Genomic DNA, 23441 nt, shown 5'->3' with positions numbered 1-23441 from the left:
AGCAAGTTGGAAAACTTCAGCCATGCTCCTTCTATGAACTTCCAGATTCTGTTTTGTATTTTATCTCATCTGCTTCTACCATTACACAACTCTATTTTTAATCTTAATAATTTCTTTCTGTGCCTTCTCCGTCTGTCTCCATCTAAGCCTGTTTCATTCGTCTCACAGTCTGGTTTGAGTAACGACCTAAACCCAAGTTTTGTGTATTCTCCAGCCAAAGCACGCAGTTCACTATTGCTAACCTATCATCCTTGGAACAAAAATATTTCAACACGTTGGATTTAGAATTTACATTTACTGTCGTGGACCAGAAAAGCATTCAAGGGATCCACTGCTCAGTTATTTTTATTTAAATTATATTCAACGTTGTATGCCAGATCCACACACAAAAAAAGTAACTACCTTACTTTGTCAAGCAGGAACTTTCTATGGGAGTGAACAAAATAGGACCATCTATGATTGTGAATGCTTTGCATAACGAGAACTTATAAGGCAATTTCTCCTCACACCACCTCGTTCCATTATCTGTGTTTAGTGACGGAAGGAGCCTGATTTAATTCTGGGATAACAATTCTTAGCGACAATACGTCATCCGGAGAAGGATAAAAGTCGCCCAAACTGAATCTGAGACAGAAGCCAAAGGGAGAAAAGACGAGATACCGACGAGGAAAAAGATGGGTGTTTACACGGCTTACTGTTGCGGACTCTTGCTTGTCCTCCTTGTCCAGGTCTATGCCAGACCCAGCCCAGAGCAAAGCCTCCAGGTAAGAGAAACCACTCTAACTGCCTGATTTCCTATACAAATCATGGTTTCGCGTTGAGCCTGGCGCTTAGCTAAAACTAACATGCTTGGGTGGAACTACTCTTCATTGGCATTCAACTAACACTGGGACTCCTGTCTTATGTAATGGTTTTCATATTCGCCAGATATTTAGAGGGATTGTTATCTCGTTGGTCAGTGTCCATGCCGCTGGTCTATTTACTGAATTCATCCTAATATTCAGCACATTAGGTACAAATCTTCTTTTCGCTCATCTTATTGAGATCAGTAAAAGGCTACCGTTTTCTTAGACTTCCATATTTAAGTATCCTAGCATATGCTTATCATTTCACTGTGGGACATAGCCAACGGCCGAACAGTAAGTTTGGCCCTCAGCTGAAAGCAATAGCAACTCAATCGCGATTCAGGACTAAGCCTGAAAACCAAAGGATTTTGAGACAATTTCGAAATGTAACGTCTCCTGTCGAAAAATGAGGGCAATGCTCATTTAAACAGAATACTTAACGACTTCCCCGTTAGAGGTCTTTAAAATTAAGCAGCGCGCGATAGCAAGAATGTCACATTTGGTGCAGAAACATTTCAACAGACCTGCCCTGCCTTATTTTGACATTGTTCTGCATTCAATCCTATAATTTCTTTCCTTGGATTTAGTTCATGTTGCTTGAGAGATCCTTCCAGGGGTATGAATTGACTCTCCCCGCTTCCCCTAATTTGCAGGCTTTGACCAGACGATTAGAGGAGGCTGAGCACTTTCTAGACAATGAAGAGCTGGACAACGAAGGGGTGGAGGCTTCGCCGGCTGACATCTCCTTCGACCTTCAAAATGGCGCACGGGAAATGGAGCGTGGATTGGACGGGAACACGCAGGAATTCCAGAGCAGGCCAAGAGGTTCTGATAATTTCTTGCTACGACTCCTCCAAGACATTACCATGGTCCCTCGGAGAGCCAGAACCCGAAGCAAGAAAGGGTCAAGAAGAGGCTGCTTTGGAATGAAGCTGGATAGGATCGGTTCAATGAGCGGCCTGGGGTGCTGATTGTGTTATTTAAGGTAGGATTCTAACTACGCAAGTAACACTATTCTTTTCCAACTACACTGGCTTTAGTCAAGTATGAAAGCAGCTGCTATGTACACCCAGTTGGTGTAATTCAGGAAATATTGGGGAGAGAAAGTCACATTTACCAATCAATATGTTTAATAGATTTGCCTTATCTGTTTATTAGTTCAGGGCCAACTGCTGGGAAGTCCAGAATAAAGGTAGGGATAACATTGAGACAGGGACTGGATTTGTGTCTCGCTGATAACTTCTCCCCCCAACTCACAAGACTTCCTTAAATTTCAGAGGATGGCTTTTGCCCAGGGAGTTCCATTGTTGAACAATTGTAGAAAATGGAAGAAGTCGTGTAATGCAAAAGTACATTTTCTGAAATGGATATCAAAGGGAGATTCAAATCCAGATACCTGTACTTTGTATAAGAACCAAATCCATTCTATTTCAATCAAGTCTTAAAAACGATCCTTAAGTTTTCTCTGAAAATCTGACATATATCAAATTAATTTCCTCTCCCCCCCCCCCCCCCCCCTCAGGGCTTCGGTGAAAGCGCAGGACGGAGAGAACAACCAGCTTTCAACACTTCAAAGTTTACTTCCGCTAAAGATCTTTCGACTCGTTTTCCGTAGACTTCAATTGTTAAGCTCTAGTGACACAGTACCACATTTACACGTTACTGGTAGCTATGCTTATAGGATCGCGTAAATGTTATCAAATCTAATGATGTTTGTATGTGAAACTATTTATATTAATTTAAGAAAAATGTATTTATTTGTAAACTCATCTGTATGAGGTTCGTCTGACTGCTGTAACGCGAAGTTGGTGCAATTGACCTGGAAGCTAAAATAAGTTCCTAGTTATAAAATTAACATGGATACGCTAACAGCACATTATTTATTGTATTTGTAATCTATTAATTTTGTTCAGCACATATTCAGTGTTATAAGAGAGAATAAAACATCCTTTATTTACTTTTAACAATGCTTTGCCAATGAAAAGCCCTGTTGTCTGGCGAGGGTCTGGTACGCCATGTTTTCCATTCTTGGATGAGCGTGCAATAGAAGCACAAAGGCGCGGGAAGAAATTGACAACTCATCACCGGTATCACTGTAAACCACTTTCTGAGGTAACTGACGGGTCGCTTCTTGTTTTGCATTATTTGTCTGAAAAACAATTAAAATGCGGCAAAAAAAGTTAAGTATTTGAAATGATTGGTTCGTCGATACAACATTACTGCTGATGTAATTTAGATCAGAAGACGTACGTAGGAGCAGAATTGGGCCATAGAGACTCCATCTAGGCTCAACCCCATCCTCCTGTCTTCTCCCCGCAAGCTTTGACGTCCTGATTAATCAAAAACCTATCAACCTCCGCTTTAAGTATACCCAATGATTTGGCCTGCACAGCCGGCTGTAGTAATGAATTACACAGATTCACCATCCTCTGGCTAAAGAAAATATCCTCATCTCTGTTCTAAATGGATGCTCCTCAATTCTGAGACTGTGTTCTCTTGTCCTAGAACCCCCCACCCCACCCCACTATAAGAAATATCCTCTCCACATCTAGGCATCTCAGTATTCGACGTATTTCAATGAGATTCCCCCTCGTTCTTCTAAACTCCAGCACGTACAGGCCGAAAGTCATCCAACGCTCCTCATATTGGGACCATTGTGTAAAAATTCTCCGGTAACCTGCTCTAACTCACTGAGATATTCAACTATTCACACATGTAGAGTACAGAACAATTAAATTTTAAACAACCGTGACTAGCAAGGGAAGTCAAAGACAGCATATAAAAGCAAAGGAGAAGGCATATAACATCGCAAAAATTAGTGGGAAGGTGGAGGGTTGGGAAGTATTTTTAAAAAACAACTAAAAAACCATAAAGACAGAACGGGTCAAATCAGAAGGTAAGCTAGCCAATAATGTGTCTTCTTTTCAGATATATAAAGAGTAAAAGAGAGGCGAGAGTAGATATCTACCATTGGAAAATTACGCAGGAGAGGTACAGTAGTAAGGGAGGACAAAGAAATGGCAAAGGAACTTAATAAGTATTTTGGGTCAGTCTCCGCTGTAGAAATGCGAGAAAGTGCCAGGGGCAGGAGTGAGTGTTGTTGCTATTACTAAGGAGAAGTAAGGAAAAGTCTCATTTGCCAGCATTATTTTAGAACTTTTTTTGTTACAATGGCTAAATTTGGAGACGGCATTTAAATCTTGAATTGAGGAGAAACTGGAAATACGCAGTATTCCCAAGGCATCCTCCTTTGCCATTGCCATTCTCTAATGTTTCCAGAATTGTTGCAATATTGGAGTCTTTGCAATATTAGAAATACTTGACGGAACGTGAACACAAAATGAGTCAATACCTTTCAGTTCATGTATAAAATGGTTCCTACGGAGAAATGGACAATACAATAAACCACAATAAGGTCCAAGTCCTCATAAAGTAATATTTTTATTGTTTCAGACCTATTTGCCGAGAAGAATTATATCCTTCTATTTTAAAACTCGAAGCAGATACGAGGCTTAAGTTCAGCTTTGCTTTTAATCTAAGACGTTTTCTTAGTCCAGTACTGGGAATGGCAGGTGATGATGGCCTTCTAACTGACGATGCATTGAATGAGAACGACACATCAAAGGCTATCAGTCTAAATCTAAGATAGGAATGGTTGATATTGCCATCATATCCGTAATGTAATACCATTCGTTTTCAAACACTGCAGTCGTCCCAGCGCCATAAAACACTGCGAGGCGTTGTCAGTTAAGGCAAACACACTATATACGGATAAGCAGGTAAACTGTAACTCCAATCAGGCAGAACTTTAAATGTAAGTAATCAGAACGCACACTTCCTCACCAAGCTCATGATTCCACCTGTACCTCAGATTGGATTCTCGATCTCGTTACTCAGGCCAACATGTGGGTTCAGTGGTCGTGATGATAAAGCCGATCTGGGCCACATCTAGAATATCCCGCCTACGCCAATCACAGTGCCCAAGCGGAAACTCTGAGTTTACGACAGCATATGCAGAGGTTGAGTTCTATAATAGCAAACAGGTTGCGACGCAGCAGCAGATTTTGCTTAGGCTTCAGAGTTGGAGACGTATGACATGGGCACGATGGTAACACTCCACTCATATTTCTGTAGTGGGGTGCTGCTCAAAGGGAATAACGGGAGAATATAACGTTAAATATCCGGGATAGGAGTCGAATTAAATGCTCACTCTGTGTGTATGGGTGAGGGATAGATGTGGGGCAGAGAGAGGGTGAATAGGATGGTGTGAAGGATGATCTGAAGCATGTTGACGGAATTTTGGGCGAAATATTGGGACAAATCGACAACCTAATTAGCTTTAGGTAGCCGGGAAGGAGCGGGATGCATAACAAATGCTCCTGCGCATTCCTCAAACTCGGCGAACTAAATCTAACTCTTAGGAAGCTTCCTGCTGTTAATGGTGTTGGTGTCTTTCAGAATCACTGAGATTTATGAGACAGAGGAAACCATTCAGTTGTTGCTTCCATCCTGTAGAAAAATCAGCTTTCATACCTAATTCCATAACCCAGCTCTCAGCCCACAGCCTACGAAGGTTACAGCACACTAAGTGCTCGATTAAACACTTTTGTGTAGCTAATGGTTACCGCCCCTCCTGTCCACTTAAACGCATAGTTCGAGGCTGCTGACATCCATTGGGTGGAAACGTTATTGACCCGAATCGGCGCATTTAATTGACTGTTCATGTTAGGGGAAAGCTTTTTCCACTTCACTGTATCTACGCTTCAAATCTTATACATCATGATTAAATATCTCCCTACCTTCCTCTGCTTTGGCCATTGGATCTGCAGCAGTTCGTCATGTGTCGTGTCGTATGACGTAAGCGGTCATGGTCTTTCCATGATCATGACTGTTATTGGCATTTTTTTTTACAGAAGAGGTTTACCATTGTCTTTACAAGACTGGGGTACCCCAGCCATTATCAATGTTCTTCAGAGATCGTCTGCCTGGTGTCAGTGGTCCGATGACCAGGACTTGTGATTTGCATCAACTGCTCATAGGACCATCCACCACCTGGTCCCATGGTTTCAGGTGACCCTGATCCGGGAGTGGGGGGTGGTGCCAAGCAGGTGCTACACTTTGCCCACGGGTAACCTGCAGGCTAGCGGAGAGAGATATGTATCACCACCCCGCCAGACGGTGAGGAAGAAATAAACCACAAATAGATGATTGGCTAAGTGGGCAGAAAATGGGAAGCGAAATTAATACAAAGGAAAAAAAGCGATAGACGCTTTGTCAGAAAGAATAAGAGTAATAGATGCAAACTGGGCACCTTTGTAAAGCGTGCAAGTAGACACGTGGACCTGAGCGTTTGCGAGATACTTTAGTGATGGCGTGGAGAGATCTGAATTTGGTTGCGAGCAGAGAAGGTTGATAGGTGTATAGGGATCATGATTGGTTCAGATAGCATAAACAGAAGGAAACTATTCCTATCAACCATTGCTCAAGAATCAGACAGCACATTGAAAACTTGAAAAGGATGCGAGGGAGATGGGACAGAAAACATCCCCTCCCCCTCCCATTTAGCAAATCGTTAGGACGGTCGCCAGGGTGCAACAATATCAACCAATACGTACAAAGGAAATTGGATGGATACTTAAAGAAAAATTTGCAAGGCTGTGGGAAAGGACGGGCAATGGGACTGATGGGATTACTTTAATATGCGTTAGCACGGGCCAAGTGGACCAAATGGCCTCCGTTTGTGCTGTTAGAATATAACTATTTTATAAAGGGAGCAATAGGCCTCCTGGATGTTTCATTGCGGCAATTTTCCAGATTTCTGCATTTCTTCTTTACTCCATTGCTATCTAGTGGTTAGGTTCCCGAGTCTATCACTCCCATGTGGCAACCTGAACTGGATACAACACTGTCAGTACATAAAGTAGACTACATTATATGATTCTACTATGAGCTAGTTGCGATTACATTTTATGCCTCAGTGGGGAAAAAAAACATTTTATACACCTGTCTTCACTACCACCACATGCTTCCAATTTTCCTCTAGAATCTCAAAGGATTCCCAACCATTTTTAATGCCATGGACCAATACCATTCGGCAAGAGGTCCTTGGACCCCAGGTCTGGACCCTCTGCTCTAGATGATATTCAGTTCTTTATCTCTGGTACAGGTGACTTTCTAGTTCCAATGTTTGTATTCAGAAGTCTGTGGAAACAACATGAGTTGTGGCATTATGTTGCTTTGTAGCCAACGGATGGAACTGTACAAACTAGAGAGATCGCAACACCCATAATTGTGCAAAATTGACTTCCCTGGACCCTCCTGGTCTAGGAACAACATTCAGTAACCACCCATCACCAGAGATGCTTCATGATGGATCTGGGGAGTGGGGGTAATTTCAGGATTAAGAGGACCACTTTCCTCCTCTTACTTCTTAAAGCTCCATTGAAAGATTGGCGCTACCCCAAGTCTGCAGAATGGCTTCCAGTAAAAGTAAGAGATAAGCACCCTTTCTGTGGGCGCAGATGCGCTTTTCTGAACCCTAGAGAAAACTCGCTCGTTTGTTTCAGATGGTGTTTAGCGACAGTAAATGCCTCTGTCTTGAGCTGAACGGTTGAGGAATGGCTGTAGGGTGCAATCCTAAAAATGAATGCCCAGAAATTTTGAGTGTGGTCCACATTGGGTGCCACCGTTCTCATCGACGCGCCCCCCCCCCACCCCCGCCACTAACAAATCACAAACCTGAGGACGTTTGGAGAAATAATTCAAAATTCGCTCACAGTTGCGACGCGTTGGAACACACAACAGCGAACTATGACATCTTAAATAACACAATTAGCTTATTCGGCCGCAAGTCACACACAAGGGTAATTTTAGATCATCTGAGACCCGAAATGTGCGGCAACCGCTTTTTGCTATTTAACCACCCATTTCTGTTTCTTAAAAAGTCCAAGCTACAGAAGTACACCATCTCAACCTTTCCTTGTTCTTATTTTCCAAGAAATGGGAAAGAAGATTTGTAAGCCAATACTCCTTGCCCAGGAGAGCCGATCACTGCTAGGTCATCCTGACTACTCAAAATGGGTCACTTTTTTTAAAAAAAAAGACATAAACCCTAAAAAAAAAATCAGGCCCTGATGTGCCCCGAGCTGAGTGGTGTAAAGTTCCGATAGCTTTCGGATGTAACCGAAAGGACGGTAAGAAATGTGCCTTAAAGAAAGAACACTGCGTGAAGTTGTATTGTTCCCATCGCTGCGCACATCCCAAACGTCCTCCGATCGCCCAGAATCGTGCATCTTTCGTCCACTTATTTGAAGTCCTGTCTACTGTAAATCGGCGCAAACGTTATCCATTAAACAGTTCAGTTTGTCGTTCTAATTGGATTGTCGAATAAAATACACTGACGCTAATTAAGTAAAATTCATCCAACTGCTAAATTGCTTTTCTTTAAATACGATGTCTGACGGTGGTTACCAGTAAAGTGAAGCGAGGGAGGTTTAGTGAACTGCTTTGAACAATTCCTGCCAGATAGCTGTCACAATGCAATCTACCATGTTGTGATATAACTCCTCAAACATTCCATGCAGTCAGACCTTCATCGTCAATTCTTTGAAAGGTTACAAGGACTTTCACTATCAGAACTCAAAGCCATTCTACTTACGAAACTACTGCAGTTTCGCCCTCTGTATATAATTTAATGAATTCTGGCGCGTTAACCACATCCTGATTCGTAGCTCAATCCTATCATCAGGTTATGATTTCACTAATAAAAACTGGTTAAATCGCTTTTTTGTTAACTGCTGGCTCAAAACGTCAGGTGTAACGCGGGGATTTGACATTGCGGCGAATCGTATTGAAAGAAAGACCGGCCAAGTGATTTTCACAATCTCGGGATATCCCAAAGCGCTTCAACGTGATTAAATGGTGTGTGTGTGTGTGTGTGTGTGTGTGTGTGTGTGTGTGTGTGTGTGTGTGTGTGTGTGTGTGAGAGTGTGTGTGTGTGTGTGTGTGTGTGTGTGTGTGTGTGTGTGTGTGTGTGTGTGTGAGAGAGTGTGTGTGTGTGTGTGTGTGTGTGTGTGTGTGTGTGTGTGTGTGTGTCTGTGTGTGTGTGTGTGTGTGTGAGAGAGTGTGTGTAGACGTTGTTTAGTAGATGTGGCACCTGTGAACGCAGACGTAAATCAGGTCAGACACTATCCCCGTCAGGCCAGGCGTTGAATGTCCCTGGCGACTGTATGTGGGACAGTATCGGGAGTTAGATTCCAATCATTCCCGAATGTCGTTTTTTTTTAAAATTGCATTTCTCCTCCAACCATTTGAGAGAATAAAAACTTCTGACAGGTTGAATTTATTTGGCTTCTGAAGGAGCTATTGTCACTATTCCAGTAGATCGCGGTAAGTTTTCATTTTGAAAAAGCCAAAGGTTGAACATTACTAATACCTGAACATACCACCGTGGCCGAAGACAGCCAAAATTGGACGATTTCTAGTACAATGCTGCAATATAATGGAAGTTTACTGGATCCATAAGTCACTTCAACTATTGCTTGTAATTTTTCATACGTGCACGGTATTATGAAATCAGCTACTACACGGTTCGGTTACCTCTGATTAGTTCGACTCCCATGTAATTAACTTGGCCTCAAAGTTCTAACTAACGAAGATCAGGTCATAATTGGAAAATGCAGTGCATTCGCCAGGATAACCCGAAGATATTCGTCTACGATATTCAAAATGTATTTAAAATTCTGTTTAAAATGACAAAGCTCGCACCTCCAACGTCTTTGTGTCTGACATCGCCACGTTAACTCGCCGTACTTATCATATCAGCTAGTGACAAATGGAATTTTTACCGTATTTTCTATTCACTTTATCTCGGTGAAGTGACGGGAGAAGATGGCTGTATTAATAACTCGGATAATTCACGATGGGATGACGTCAGCCAGAAGGGCAATAAAAGGCGCCGAATCCGAGCACAGAGGCAGAGGGAAAGAGGCAGCGAGTGAAGAGAAGAACTCGGCGTGATCCAACAAATCAGAAGCTCAAAGATGAGCGGAAACACGAATTTCTACTGCGGGCTCGTGCTCCTGCTCCTGCTCCAAGTTCAAGGCCGACCGAGATCTGATGACAGCCTGCAGGTAAGAGATCCGAGAGTATCGAGGCAACAACAGAAAAGGCAACTTCTGGCCGTTGAATCAGCTCAATGGCTGCAACAGCCTTGACCTCTCTGTAATAGGAGACCCGGAAAGAGCGAGGTCGGTGGCGTTCTTCGGCCCCGCTGGCCGTTGCTAACAACCAGGTAAAACTACATTTCCATTACTGATATTGCGCAAGTGAATTTTCGGATATTCTAAATACTAGAGGCTCTGTAGATGCTGGAAATCCAGAGCAACACACACACACACACACACACACACACACACACACACACACACACACACACACACACACACACAAAATACTGGAGGAACTCAGCAGGTCAGGCTGCATCTACGGGAAGAATTAAAGAGTAGGTATCTCGGGCTGAGATCCTTACCTTTCGGGCAGAGTTTTGAGTCTCGGCCCGAATCATCTACTCGTTATTCTTTTCTATAAACGCTGCCTGACCTGCTGAATTTTCAGATAGTTCCCTCCCAGTGAGCGGAGCAGTCTCTTCTGAAGTAGCGACCGACCAACCAGTCGTTGAGGATGTGGTTTTATAAGGGGTATCTTCATTTCGGTATAGTCTTGGTTGACTTAATCGGCGATTCCGTGAATTCCATTATTGCCAACTTCCCGCCACGTCGCCCGGTAGGGATCAACTTGGATCTAAGTTCCAATACTTGTCAATTGGTTCAGGCATCTAAATCGTTCCTTTATCTCTTATACCCAGGCTCTGACCAGACTACTGGAAGATGAATATGGACAGTATTTCACCTCGGAAGACCTGAACAATGAAGCGCCAGAAATGTCGCCAGCCGCTTCCCTTCCTGACCTCAACACTGAACAGTCCGAGACGGATCTCCCCTGGGACCGGGAATCCCGAGAGATCGCCAGCCGGCCCATCCTCGCGCGGATCCTGAAAGACCTCAACAACATCCCCCTCCGGTTTAGAGGCAGAAGCAAAAAAGGACCATCTCGGGGCTGTTTCGGGGTGAAACTGGATAGAATCGGGGCCATGAGCGGCCTGGGCTGTTAGCGACTTGTTTAGAGGTAAGACCAGCACTGAGAGAAATTCTTTGCAGATATTTGCCCATTTAGATGGCTAATCTAGACTGTTCGGAGGATCGCTTAGAAGGTAACTAATCAGTTAAGGCTACAAAAGGAAGGGATTATTTGAAATAATTAACTCGAATTGTCATAGGCAAGAGTAAGAGCCTACACGGATGGCTAGTAAACGGGGATATACTGCGCAGCAAAATGCATATTCCCCTTTCACTGCCAAACAAATTCGATAAAAGGATAATCGCCGCGTGTTCAATGGGGGCGAACAATGCTTTTCAGTAAATAATCAGCATTTATTTCCTTCGCTTCCGAGAAAAATCGACAACGCAAACTTACCTCAGACTTTCAGTTCAGCACCTTGGACACGTCCACTCTGCCCGTCCGGACTCGTTTCTGACCAAGCATCAGTTCCGCATTACTCACATTCTCATCCGCGACCAATTCCCCAACATCCTCTCCGTCACCCTAACCCGGGGAGCCATGCCTCACTCTTCGTCCCGAATACTGACTAAATTCGCCTTTCTCTTGCCCCCAAATCTGCGGCGCGTTAACCCATTGGAAGACGGCAACAACAGATAGTCACGCAGTCCTTCTTTCTGTCATTAGAGTGGTTATCTTAATAGTTTGTAAGTTCCTAACGCAACACTTTGAAGAGAGTTCCCTACCACCACCACGTGCCCTCGATATCTCAGCTAAACTGAGAAATTCTAATTTTAAAGTTCTATCTCGTCGTTCTGGATTTCCTCCTAATTGTTTCGTTCCTTTTATACCTTCGCGCTTCGTAATTATTTAAGTCTCGATAATATAATGTCTTAATCATCTACATTAGATGGCTAGAACCCTTGTCTAAACAACCTTCCTTCAAAGTTGCACCATCTTGTTCCCAACACTACACCACCAGCTATCTGAGCCCTTTACAAGCCTGCCGTGAGCGTTCTGTCCCTCCATTCCTACAGAACACCCCGACCCCCGCGCTGCTATCCATAATGGTAACTCAGTTCCCCTTTCACCTCGCTCTCCTCATCAGCACTTGTAGAGATTTTAAAAAACACCAACTTTAAAGAGCTTACTGTTTTGCTACACAAGAGTTCGTCCAAGTTTCCTGGAGGATTGATATTAGCTTATTTTCACAGGAATAAATACACGGATTTCATGGTGTGTGTGTGTGTTTTTTTTTAGAGGAAGGAAATGACATCCCAGTGCTTACCTCAAATCCATCACCTTTAACATGAAGTTGTTTAATCGAGGTTGGATTGAGGGGCTTAGTTTCTATGGTGAATTTTGTACCAAAGTGAATGGCCCTCAACTCACAGTTGTTTCTCCCTCCCTTCGCAGGGTCTGACTCCAAGAGCAACACTGCCGGCACCGCCTGCTCATCGACCTTCCCGCAGACCACTCACTTTTCCAAGTTTTCGCTCCACTCTCTCCGACCGATGGCGAGTAGCCTCCGACCTGTAGACAGTTTACAAGATCGGATTAAGTCCCAATTGTACATACCAATGTCAGCTGCTATTTAAACAATATTTAATTTTATTTATATTAATTATGAAATTATTTATTCGTAACATGTTTGTTTTTCTGTTGCTATGACACTGACGGTCAGTCACTTGCTGTAAGCTCTGGTGCAGATTAAACAAAGCCATTAATTGAGCTGGTCGTTTTACCTTCAGTAAATGTTGACACGGTGTGCGGAACCACTGCAAAATAAAAGTTAATGGAAACTCGCTGGCGAATCGTTTGTAGATCTGTCATTTCACGTGTTTCAACTGATAAGCAACCCCGTTTTGTTTTGTTATAGACTTTCATACAAATTGTGCCACTTGTTCTATTTAAAAATGTAGTATTGGCATTAAATATATTGCTTGTTCAGTTCACAACGCCAAATCACAATTAGACTCCACACAGAAGCCAATGCATCCCTTTCTCCAGCCCCGAACCACGGTGGCTGAAGGTTCGCAGGGAGAAGCTGCTGGCTCCATCGCCCCGCGGATCATCTGCTAGTTACCACAGCTGTCCCGGCGGCAGCGGCGCGGTCCTACACGGGGCGCTCCGGACCGGGCCCCGGAGTAGGAAGAGGTGGGTTGCTGCAGCGTGGCTCCCGTGGGGTGACAGGACGTTGAGGAACTGAGGAGCTGAGGGCGGCGGGGTGGAGAGCTCGATCCGGGGAAGGCTCCGGACCCGCGCCCAGGGAAGCGGGGCAAACGGAGGCCGGCCAATGGGAGGTGGGACGAGGGGTGAATAGAGGTTCCGGGCCAGCCCTGAGGCCGAGTGGGGGTGCAGCCCTGCACCGAGGGCTGGAGCTCCCGTTCGGTCGGAGGTCTAGGAGGGGAGGAGCTCCTCCGCATGCCGCTGAACACACCGAGCGATGAAGCGGCTACACCCGCTCCAGCTTCGCGGCCCGTCGCTTCCCAGCAAGTGGAGTAAGTTGTGAAGTCTGGTCTCAGATCCTCGTTGTTACCGATGGTTCGGCCTGGTCTGGACCCGGCTCCAACTTCATAAGTTCTGGGACTCGCAGCTCGGCCACCTTACGCCATATCTTCAGCAGCCGAAAGTTGAAGAATCAACGGGAACTAATCTAATGGAAAATAAGAGCTTCCAATTAATATATAAACCATATAAACCCAGTTCCCCTCTTTCTCCTCTGCTCCGAAGGAAAGAAATCCTGTCGCTTGTCATAAGTGAAACAGGCTACCCTGGCGAATCCTTTCTGCGCCTTTTCCAGTGCAGTCACATCAAGTCCTTCTACAGTGTGCTGACCAGAACTTCAAACATTCCAGGTATGGCCTCATGAATATTCTATAGAGCCGTGCCATACTTCTGCTCTGACATTTTTGGCCCAGCCAATGAAGGCAAACAACGCGTCTACCTTCATCTCCCTATCCACCTCCTTGGACTGAATGTAAACCAAAGTCCTTCTGGTCCTCCTAACTCCTAAGATCCTCTCGAGTACGACAAAGAACTAACAAGAGCAAATCTGCAGATGCTGGAAATCCGAGCAACACACACAAAATGCCGGAGGAACTCAGCAGGCCAGGCAGCTTCTAGGGACAAAAGTACAGTCGACTGCCCGAAATGTCGACTGTAGTTTTCTCCGTAGATGCTGCCTGGCCTGCTGAGTTCCTCCAGAATTCTGTGTGTGTTGCTATAAAGGGCTAAAATTAATTTGTCTTTGTTCAGCCAATTTTAACAAGTGATCAATTCCTAAAACTATGCTTGTCCTCTATCAACAATGCCACTCACTTTATGTCATCTGTAAACATACTAATTATGCCTGCTACATTAATATCCAAATTATTAATGAATATGACAAACAATAATCAATTATGTACACAAGGATAAATAGTTGATGTTTCGGGCCAGACCCTTCATGAGGACTGGAAAAAAAGTTGAGAAGTCAGAGTAAGAAGGTGTGGGGAAGGGAGGAAGAAGTACAAGGTGGCAGGTGAGAGGTGAAACTGAGTGGGGGTGAAGCAAAGAGCTGGGAAATTGATTGGCAAAACAAATAAATGACTGGAGGAGGGGCAATCTGATAGGAGATGGTAGAAGACCATGGAAGAACGGGGAAGGAGGTGGAGCACTAGAAAGGAGATGATGGGTAGGTAAGGAATATAGTGAGAGAGGGAGACAGGAATGGGGAATGGCGGGGGGGTGCAATTAGTGGAAGCTTGAGAAAATGGTATTCATGCCATCAAGTTGGAGGCTACCCAGATGGAATATGAGGTGTTGCTCCTCCAACCTGAGTGTGGCCTCATCGCGATGGTAGAGGAGGCCATGGACTGGCATGTTAGAATGGGAATGGGATGTAGAATTGAAAGGGATGTGTACTGGGTCTTCTGCCCTCTCCTATCAGATTTTCCCTCTTCCAGCCCTTTACCTCTTTCACCGAACAACTTCCTAGCTCTTTACTTCACCCACTCCTCCTTTCTCAGCTTCACCTATCACCTCCCACGTTGTACTACTTCCTGCCCTCCCCTACCTTCCTCCTCTGACTTCTCATCTTTCTTCCCAGACCTGAGGAATGGCCAATGCCTGAAACACCGACTGTTTGTTCATTTCCATAGATGCTGCCTGACCTGCTGAATTCCTCCAGCATTTTGTGTGTGTTGCTTTGGATTCCCAGCATCTGCAGATGCTCCTGTGTTTGATATATATGACAAACCAATACTAATTCATGTGGTACACCACCAGTAGCCGACTTCAAATCATAAAAGCAATCATCATTGCCCTCTATCACCAAGCCAATTTCAGATCCAATTCACCAACCTGCCTTGAATTCCATGGGCTCCAACCTTCTAGACCAGTCTCCCATGATAGACCTGGCCAAAAGAATAAAGATAAGAATAAGGGGTAGGCCATTTAGAACAGAGATGCGGAAAAACTTTTTCACCCAGAGAGTGGTGGATATGTGGAATGCTCTGTCCCAGAAGGCAGTGGAGGCCAAGTCTCTGGATGCATTCAAGAGAGAGTTAGATAGAGCTCTTATAGATAGCTGGGTCAAGGGATATGGGGAGAGGGCAGGAAAGGGGTACTGATTGTGTATGATCAGCCATGATCACAGTGAACGGCAGTGCTGGCTAGAAGGGCCGAATAGCCTACTCCTGCACATACTGTCTATTGTCTAAAAGGCCCCGTGAAGTTCATGTGACTACAATTGTACCGCCCTCATCAAGACATTTTGCTACCTCTTCATAAAATTTACTCCAACTGATCATAAAGAATTGCTCCCCAAACAAAGCCATGTTGACTATCCTTGGTTAACCCCTGACTTTCCAAGTGTAGATAAATCCTCTTGCTTAGTAATTCAATAATTTTCACACCACTGATGTTAGACTCATAGCTAACTACACTTTATCCCTGCTGCCCTTTTGAACCACTACCTTCCAGTCATCTGATACCTCAGCAGTGGCTAGTGATAACTTAAAAATCTGTCAGGGTTCTAGATTTCTTCTCCTTCACAATCCATTGCAGCCAAGAACACATTATATGCTAGGGAGCTAGGACCTGGAAAGCTCAGAATGAATTCCTGCCTTTGTTCAGACTTCTCCACTGAGCTTGCTACCACTGAGAAATCTCTCGACTGGGCCATGGAGGCAAACAAAGAAAGAGGAACACAGCGACTTCATTTCATTCAACAGGAAGTGATGAAATGGACTCTGGGACTGGAGGGTAAGGGAGCCGGTACTGTAAATAATCCTTGCCCCAGCAATGGTCAACACTTACTGTGCTGGTAGAGCAGAGTTCTGAGCCCCACATCTCATCAGCCCATAGCCGTAACACTTGTCCAAATCCACTCAATGTCAATGTTCACAAGCAGCCTCTCCCCACTGAGCCCTGCAGTGATTCATTGCTGCCTATGTGACAGTGCAGGATAGAAATCTGCATCAACTTTCTACTACAACAGTGGGAATAGCAGGGATTTATGCCAGGTTCCCAGCTCATGACACAGCTCGAGAGGATAGCTTTTATCAGGAGTTTTTAATCTTCTACTTTGAACTGTTATAATCCTCCAGGTCACCAGTTTGGTGCGGTGCGGAGTGCTGCTAAACAGGGCACCAGTGAATTCAAAGTAGAAGGAACTGAGGGTGACTAAGCTTGTAACCAACATTTAACACCAATCCCCTCATCGTATCCCAGATATGAAGTTTGAAAAGAGTTGGAGATCAGAAAGATCTCTATATGGGGAAACAGATCATGAGCAGTTGGGGGGGGGGGGGACAGCGATGTTTATAGCAATCAAAGACTGAGACAAAGACTGCTCTATAGTTATTCAATCTTAATAAATTAGAATTAACACAACTAAATAGGAACAGATGCTTTCCCTTATCCAATGGCCTGGTATCCAAAGACACTTCATGAGAGCAATTTCTATTAAAATTCAATAGTCACCAAAGGAGATATTGGACAGGAGACCAAAATCTTTGTCAAGAGCAGAGATTTCAGGGAATACCTTAAGCGAGTAGAAAGTGAAAACGGCTTTGAATAGAATTCAAAATTTAGGTCCTTAGGAGCTGAAGTTAGAGCTGGCAGAGATAATGAAATTAAGATCTTGATGAAGAGGCTAGAATTGACTGAGTACAGAGTTTAGGTTTGCAAGTTTCAATGATAGGTGCAATAAATAAAAATATGGAAGCAAGATAAGGAAGTGATAAAATCGAGTCTGTGATATATTAATGAGAGCAGGAGTAACCTATTCAACGTACAGGGGCATGCAAAAGTTTGGGCAGTCCTGGTCAAAATTTCTGTTACTGTGAATAGTTAATTGAGTAAAAGATGAACTGATCTCCAAAAGTCATAAAGTTAAAGATGAAACATTCTTTTCAACATTTTAAGCAAGATTAGTGTATTATTTTGTTTTGTACAATTTTAGAGTGAAGAAAAGGAAAGGAGAACCATGCAAAGGTTTGGGTACCCCAAGAGATTTGAGTTCTCAGATAGCTTTTACCAAGGTCTCAGGCCTTAATTAACTTGTTAGGACTATGGCTTGTTCAAAGTCATCGTTAGGAAAGGCCAAGTGATGCAAATTTCAAGTATTTATAAATACCCTGACTCCTCAAACCTTGTCCCAACAATAAGCAGTCATGGGCTCCTCTAAGCAGCTGCTAGCACTCTGAAAATTAAAATAACTGATGCCCACAAAGCAGGAGAAGGCTATAAGAAGATAGCAAAGTGTTTTCAGGTAGCCATTTCCTCAGTTTGTAATGTAATTAAGAAATGGCAGTTAACAGGAATGGTGGAGGTCAAGTTGAGGTCTGGAAGTCCAAGAAAACTTTCCAAGTGAACTGCTCGTAGGATTGCAAGAAAGGCAAATCAAAACCCCTGTTTGACTGCAAAAGACCTTCAGGAAGGTTTAGCAGACTCTGGAGTGGTGGTGCACTGTTCTACTGTGCGGTGACACCTGCACAAATATGACCTTCATAGAAGAGTCATCAGAAGAAAACCTTTCCTGAATCCTCACCACAAAATTCAGCATCAGAAGTTTGCAAAGGAACATTTAAACAAGCCTGATGCATTTTGGAAACAAGTCCTGTGTACTGATGAAGTTAAAATAAAACTTTTTGGCTGCAATGAATGAAGGTATGCTTGGAGAAAAAAGGGTGCAGAATTTCATGAAAAGTACACTTTTCCAATTGTTAAGCACGGGGGTGGATTGATCACACTTTGGGCTTGTGTTGCAGCCAGTGGCACGGGGAACATTTCACTGGTAGGGGGAAGAATGAATTCAATTAAGTAACAGCAAATTCTGGAAGTAAACATCACACTGTCTGTAAAAAAGCTGAAGATGAAAAGAGGATGGTTCTACAACAGGATAATGATCTTAAACACAGCTCAAAATCCACAATGGACTACATCAAGAGGCACAAGCTGAAGGTTTTGCCATGGCCCTCACAGTCCCCCGACCTAAATATCATCGAAAATCTGTGGATAGACCTCAAAAGAGCGTGCATGCAAGACAGAACTAGGAGCCTTTTGCAAGGAAGAATGGGCAAAAATCCCCCAAACAAGAACTGAAAGACGCTTAGCTGGCTATCGAAAGTGTTTACAAGCTGTCATACTTACCAAAGGGGGTGTTACTAAGTACTGACCATGCAGGGTGCCCAAACTTTTGCTTTGGGCCCTTTTCCTTCTTTTGTTATTTTGAAACTGTAAAAGATGGAAATAAAAAAGTAATCTTGCTTAAAATATTAAAGAAATGTGTCATCTTTAACTTTATGTCTTTTGGAAACCAGGTCATCTTTTACTCGCTTAGCTATTTACAGTAGCAGAAATTTTAACTGGGGCGCCCAAACTTTTGCATGCCACTGTATATGCACAACTTCTTGAATTTTATTGCTGAATCTACATCCACCACTTATTTTTAATTTTCTACCTTAACAACTTGGTGAGTAAAAATATAACTTCGCACATATGCATTTTTTTCTTAATCAGGGATCTTAAATCTGTTTCAATTGATTTCTAATTACCGCACCTATCACCCCTCAAGAACTTAATGGAGGTTTTCAAAAATTATAAGGCAAATCATTTGGCATATTGGGAGAATTCCCAAAAATATATGGCTCTAAATAGAATAGGATAAGGCCAGCTAGCCCATTGAGCCATTTCCTCAATTCATTTAGGTTATTCTTCTGTATCTTACCTTCATTTACTTAATTTGGTTCCATAACCCTATCTTCTCTTTATTTAGTCTTTGCAGGCTGGGCAAAGCCCATATACAAAGTTGTATTAACCAATACAGATCCATGTACCTTGCAATTTTGAACATCTGCAGTTGTATTTAAGGATAAAAGTTCCAGCTCCTCTGTTATCTCTGTGTAGCTATTTCCTACAAGTACTTCTGACACAGCTATGGATAACAAGGGTAAGATGTGTGAACTTTGGACTATAGGAAATCAAGAGGTTTAGGAGTCAGATGGCAAAGCTTGGGGATGAGCTGTAATCTTATTAAATGGTGGAAAAGGAATTGGAATTTGGTTATTATTGTCACATGTACTGAGATACAAGGAAAAGTTTTTCTTACCTACTGTTCATACAGATTAGATCATTACACAGTGCATTGAGGTAGAACAAAGTATAACAATAATAATGTAGAATAAAGCATAACAGCCACAGAGGAAGTGCAGTGCAGGTAAACAATATAGTGTAAGATCATAAAGTAGAAAGTGAAATCAAGGGTCAAATTTATTAAACTGGGAATTATTTAATGGTTTTATAACAGTGGTATAGAAGCTTATCTTGAACCTGGTTGTACACGCTTTTAGGCTTTTGTATCTTCTGCCTGACGGAAGAGAAGAGGGAAATTTACAAGATGGATGGGGTCTTCGATGATGCAAACAGCTTTACTGGGCCAGCTAGAAGTACAGCATCCATGGAAGAGGTTTCTGTAATATGCTGAACTAGAGAGGTTGAACACTTTGTAGATGGTAATTAGAACAGGAATAATGCAGGGAATTAATTTATCATTTAGAGATAAAATGCCAAAGAGCTGCAACACCCAGCAACCCCCCCTAGCCTTAACATAGTACAACTTATAATGGCCAATTAACCTAACCAGTATGTCTTTCGAATATGGGAGGAAACCAGAGCACCCTGAGGAAACCCACATGTTCATGATAAGGACATATAAACTCCTTACAGACAACATCAGAACTTTAATCCAAACTCTGATGCCCCAAGTTGTAATAGTGTCATGCTAACCACTGCACTACTGTGTGCTGCATAAACATCAGATTACATATTTGATAAAACTGCAGGAAAGGAATTTCAATGTGGACAAGAGTGAGGCCACCCACTTTTGCCCCATGAACAGTTTGGACTATTTCCAGAGGATGAGGAAATAGAGAGAATTAAATAGATCTAAGTGTTTCACTGCAGAAGTATTCCTCAACCTTTACAATTTTACTATATTGTAAACTTGCAACCAAGCATTTTATAGCCTCAAGTAAACACCTGTGTTATTTTGTTGCAGTATTTTAATGTATTGGTCTGATTTGATTTTAATCTGGTGCACTTTCATCAGTAAATTAGTTTGGTAGTATCACAGATCCACTGCATTCATGTTTCCTCAATTTTTTAAAAATCTATGATTTATGCTGTTTAGTAAATGCATGATGTAACTAATCAGGAACAAATGTGACGTAGTTCAGAGCTTAGACTGCAAGGTCAATCTGAGATTTCAGCTGCCTAAAAAGTTTAATTATCTGCACCAATAAACCTCATCACAAGTTTGATTAACAGTAGCTAGTCTGAACTCATTTCTGAATTTAACAATTTCAGAAAATTAGCCCCCTGGCCTTGATTCCCACACTTCTGATAATTTCAAGTCTGAATTACTACTTTCTCTCATGAATGCACTTTTAATGTTCACTAGCCTCCATCACCACTTGCTGTATGTAATTCAATCTTTCCTTATCCCCATCCTGTCACATTTTCTTTAGTTTCTCGGTCATTCCCCGGGTCCTGCATCTTAAACTTTTTCCCAATTCTGATGAAAGGCCATCACTTGATGCACACAAAAGGCTGGAGGAGCTCAGCAGGTCCTCTAGCATTTTCTAAGTGTTACTTAGATGCTGCCTGGCCTGCTGAACTCCTCCTTGCATTTTGTGTGTGTTACTTGGATTTCCTTGCAGATTTTCTCTTGTTTGTGACTTGAAACATTTACTTTTATTTCTCTATTCCACTCAAAGACCTACTGTATTTATTCTGCTTTTATTTGGGATTTCCAGCATCTGTAGCATTTTTGCTGGAGACAAAGTGAAACAATTAAGTGCTACAGCTAAACCACACAGTATACATAGGAGTTGATGATCTTAATCTGTACATTGAAGTCACTGTTCCCTCTAAGCTGTGCGGGTGTACAGCCGCACAGTAATTGAAATGTTCCTACACACATAGCATTTGTTGCCGCACAGCCAGAATTTTCTTTTATATGTTATTATAATGTTACTATAACTTTGAAATTATGCTAATATAATTGTGAATACCTTGTAATTATGTGTTCATGGATATAGTCCATAAAATTTCTAAACAATAAATGTACCACAACCTTTACTTTGAAACATTTTGGAGCTTCATCCCATTTACATTATCAGTGCTCTGAGTTAGAATACTGTTACAAATTGTAACAATAAACACAGAATGGAAGTTGGGAGCTCAATGTAATAAACTGCTGACCCGCTGAACACCGACACTAAGTTTAAAAGTTTACGAACGTGGAAGATCTTCTTTGTTGCACTGCATTTCATTATACCCTTCAATTAGGAAAATCAAAATTGTGATTTTTCAATTTTCTTTCTAAATATTCGTAGGATGCATATTACAAAAAATATCATTTGAAGTGCTGCACAGTTTTCAGGCGCTGTAAAAATTTTCTCCTCAGAGCAATAGTTAGACCATGCTGGTGTAAAGGAAAATTAGAGGGAATGTTGACAGAATTCAGATGTAATAGCTTGTAAATAATTATTCATTTATGACTTTGCTGATTTCTTTATGGAATTTTTTTTTGTGTATAAAGATGCTCCTTGGATCAAAAGTCGAGAAATGATTCACCACTACTTGTCACAATTTGGGCTTTATTAAATTGTTATGCATCTTATATAGGCACTGACCACTAAGCAGCTAGGCACTGCAAAATTAAGCATCGTTCTCCCTAATCCAGTTGGCACAATGGGACACAATTGGTAGTGCATCTGTCTCATGGTTACAAGAGGCTGGATTTGATCAAGTCTTTGGAAAGCTGTCTCTGTGAAACTTGCATGTTCTTTTCATGACCACATGGTTTACTCTTGCTGCTCTGGTTTCCTCTCACATCTGCCAGATATGCTTGCAGGTTAATTGGAAAAGTAAAAGTAATAAGAATGGAGCTGATGGGCATGTGTGAAAGAATAAATTGTGGGGTTACAGAGAAGTAAGGAAACAATGGGGTTGTTCTGCTGAGGCTATCGCAAGCTATATCACAGCACTCACGGTAGGAAATAATAATCAATCATCTACTATTGTCTTGTAAATTTCAAGGTCCGAATTATCATGTAATTTCTTATCTCACTTATTAACCAGTGTTTTCAAAGCATGATACATGTCCTTGAGGGGAACAGAACAAGTCAAGGGCTTGAGCCAGCTCCTCAATTCAATTTTCATGTTAAATCCATTTTCTTCATTTGGTTCCATAGCCTACTCTAACCCAGGGGCTCGCAGACCCCATGGTTAATGGCAGGGGCCCATGGCATTAAAAAGATTAAAAAGATCCTGCTCTAGCCTAACTAAAATCTTTTCCAATCTCAGTTTTGCAATGTTCAGTTGATTGAACCCAAATGGAGGGAGAATTCCAACAGCTAAACTACAAAGTAGATTTAAACGAATGCCCCAGGACCCTGTAGCATCCTCTACTTCAAACATTTTTAATGATCCCTCATGATATGCAAGGATCTCTCCTCGGACTATATTTAAAATACTATCATCATTATTTTCATAGAATCACACTTGAAACCTTTCTCCTTATTTCTATGGTGCTCACATTTCTGACCTGGAGTGTAATGTGAACAACTTCTGAGTTTTAAAATTCTTTAAGAATCAACAGCAGTCAAATAGATTAAAGTTGGAGAGGAGTGTAAATAATTAACAAAACAATGAGGAGACCATACTTGAGTAATTCCTTCAAGAACTCCTGATAGTCAGAGATAAAAACCATATGGGCTTTAGTGAGTTTATCAATTTTCTGTTCCTAAAACTTATAGTTTTTTTACTTGGTTTTGAGAATCTCATGCTTGATGCTCATGTTTGGGCAACTGGTGGAAAAATATGAGATTTGGGAGGACACTGCCAATCAATGAAATACACTCTGCAAAATGCCTTCAAACTGAGGCTAAGAAGTGATCAAATGGATTCATTTAAAGTTAAGAAATGGAA

The 23441-nt window shown here is 42.3% G+C and overlaps 2 protein-coding genes and 1 long non-coding RNA gene across 3 annotated transcripts; 2 read left to right on the top strand and 1 right to left on the bottom strand.

The window, feature by feature from the left end:
• The first annotated feature begins 674 nt into the window (after positions 1-674).
• Positions 675-1816, top strand: LOC132381938 (C-type natriuretic peptide-like). The gene is made up of 2 exons (XM_059951649.1): positions 675-764; positions 1499-1816. Exons 1-2 carry the CDS (start codon positions 675-677, stop codon positions 1814-1816), a joined length of 408 nt encoding a protein of 135 aa, XP_059807632.1.
• Positions 1817-2706: 890 nt separating this feature from the next.
• On the bottom strand, positions 2707-12456 carry LOC132381939 (uncharacterized). The gene is made up of 2 exons (XR_009508141.1): positions 12354-12456; positions 2707-2994 (listed from the first exon to the last, which is right to left on the bottom strand). It is a non-coding gene; the product is annotated as an uncharacterized LOC132381939 (long non-coding RNA).
• Positions 9779-12502, top strand: LOC132381937 (C-type natriuretic peptide prohormone-like). The gene is made up of 3 exons (XM_059951648.1): positions 9779-9976; positions 10711-11030; positions 12378-12502. Exons 1-2 carry the CDS (start codon positions 9887-9889, stop codon positions 11014-11016), a joined length of 396 nt encoding a protein of 131 aa, XP_059807631.1. The 5' UTR covers positions 9779-9886; the 3' UTR covers positions 11017-11030; positions 12378-12502.
• The last annotated feature ends 10939 nt before the right edge of the window (positions 12503-23441 follow it).

This window comes from Hypanus sabinus, chromosome 27 (assembly GCF_030144855.1).
Source record: "Hypanus sabinus isolate sHypSab1 chromosome 27, sHypSab1.hap1, whole genome shotgun sequence".
Taxonomy (NCBI): domain Eukaryota; kingdom Metazoa; phylum Chordata; class Chondrichthyes; order Myliobatiformes; family Dasyatidae; genus Hypanus; species Hypanus sabinus.
Note: the sequence above shows the minus strand (reverse complement) of the source record. Positions and strands in the feature narration are given on the sequence as shown.

What these genes read in the sequence shown, in the direction of transcription:
- LOC132381938 (XM_059951649.1), top strand. Translation starts at nt 675, where the DNA reads ATGGGTGTTTACACGGCTTACTGTTGCGGACTCTTGCTTGTCCTCCTT. An exon ending in GCCCAGAGCAAAGCCTCCAG is followed by an intron (nt 765 to 1,498) that starts GTAAGAGAAACC and finishes CCTAATTTGCAG; the next exon opens with GCTTTGACCAGACGATTAGA.
- LOC132381937 (XM_059951648.1), top strand. Translation starts at nt 9,887, where the DNA reads ATGAGCGGAAACACGAATTTCTACTGCGGGCTCGTGCTCCTGCTCCTG. An exon ending in GATCTGATGACAGCCTGCAG is followed by an intron (nt 9,977 to 10,710) that starts GTAAGAGATCCG and finishes TCTTATACCCAG; the next exon opens with GCTCTGACCAGACTACTGGA.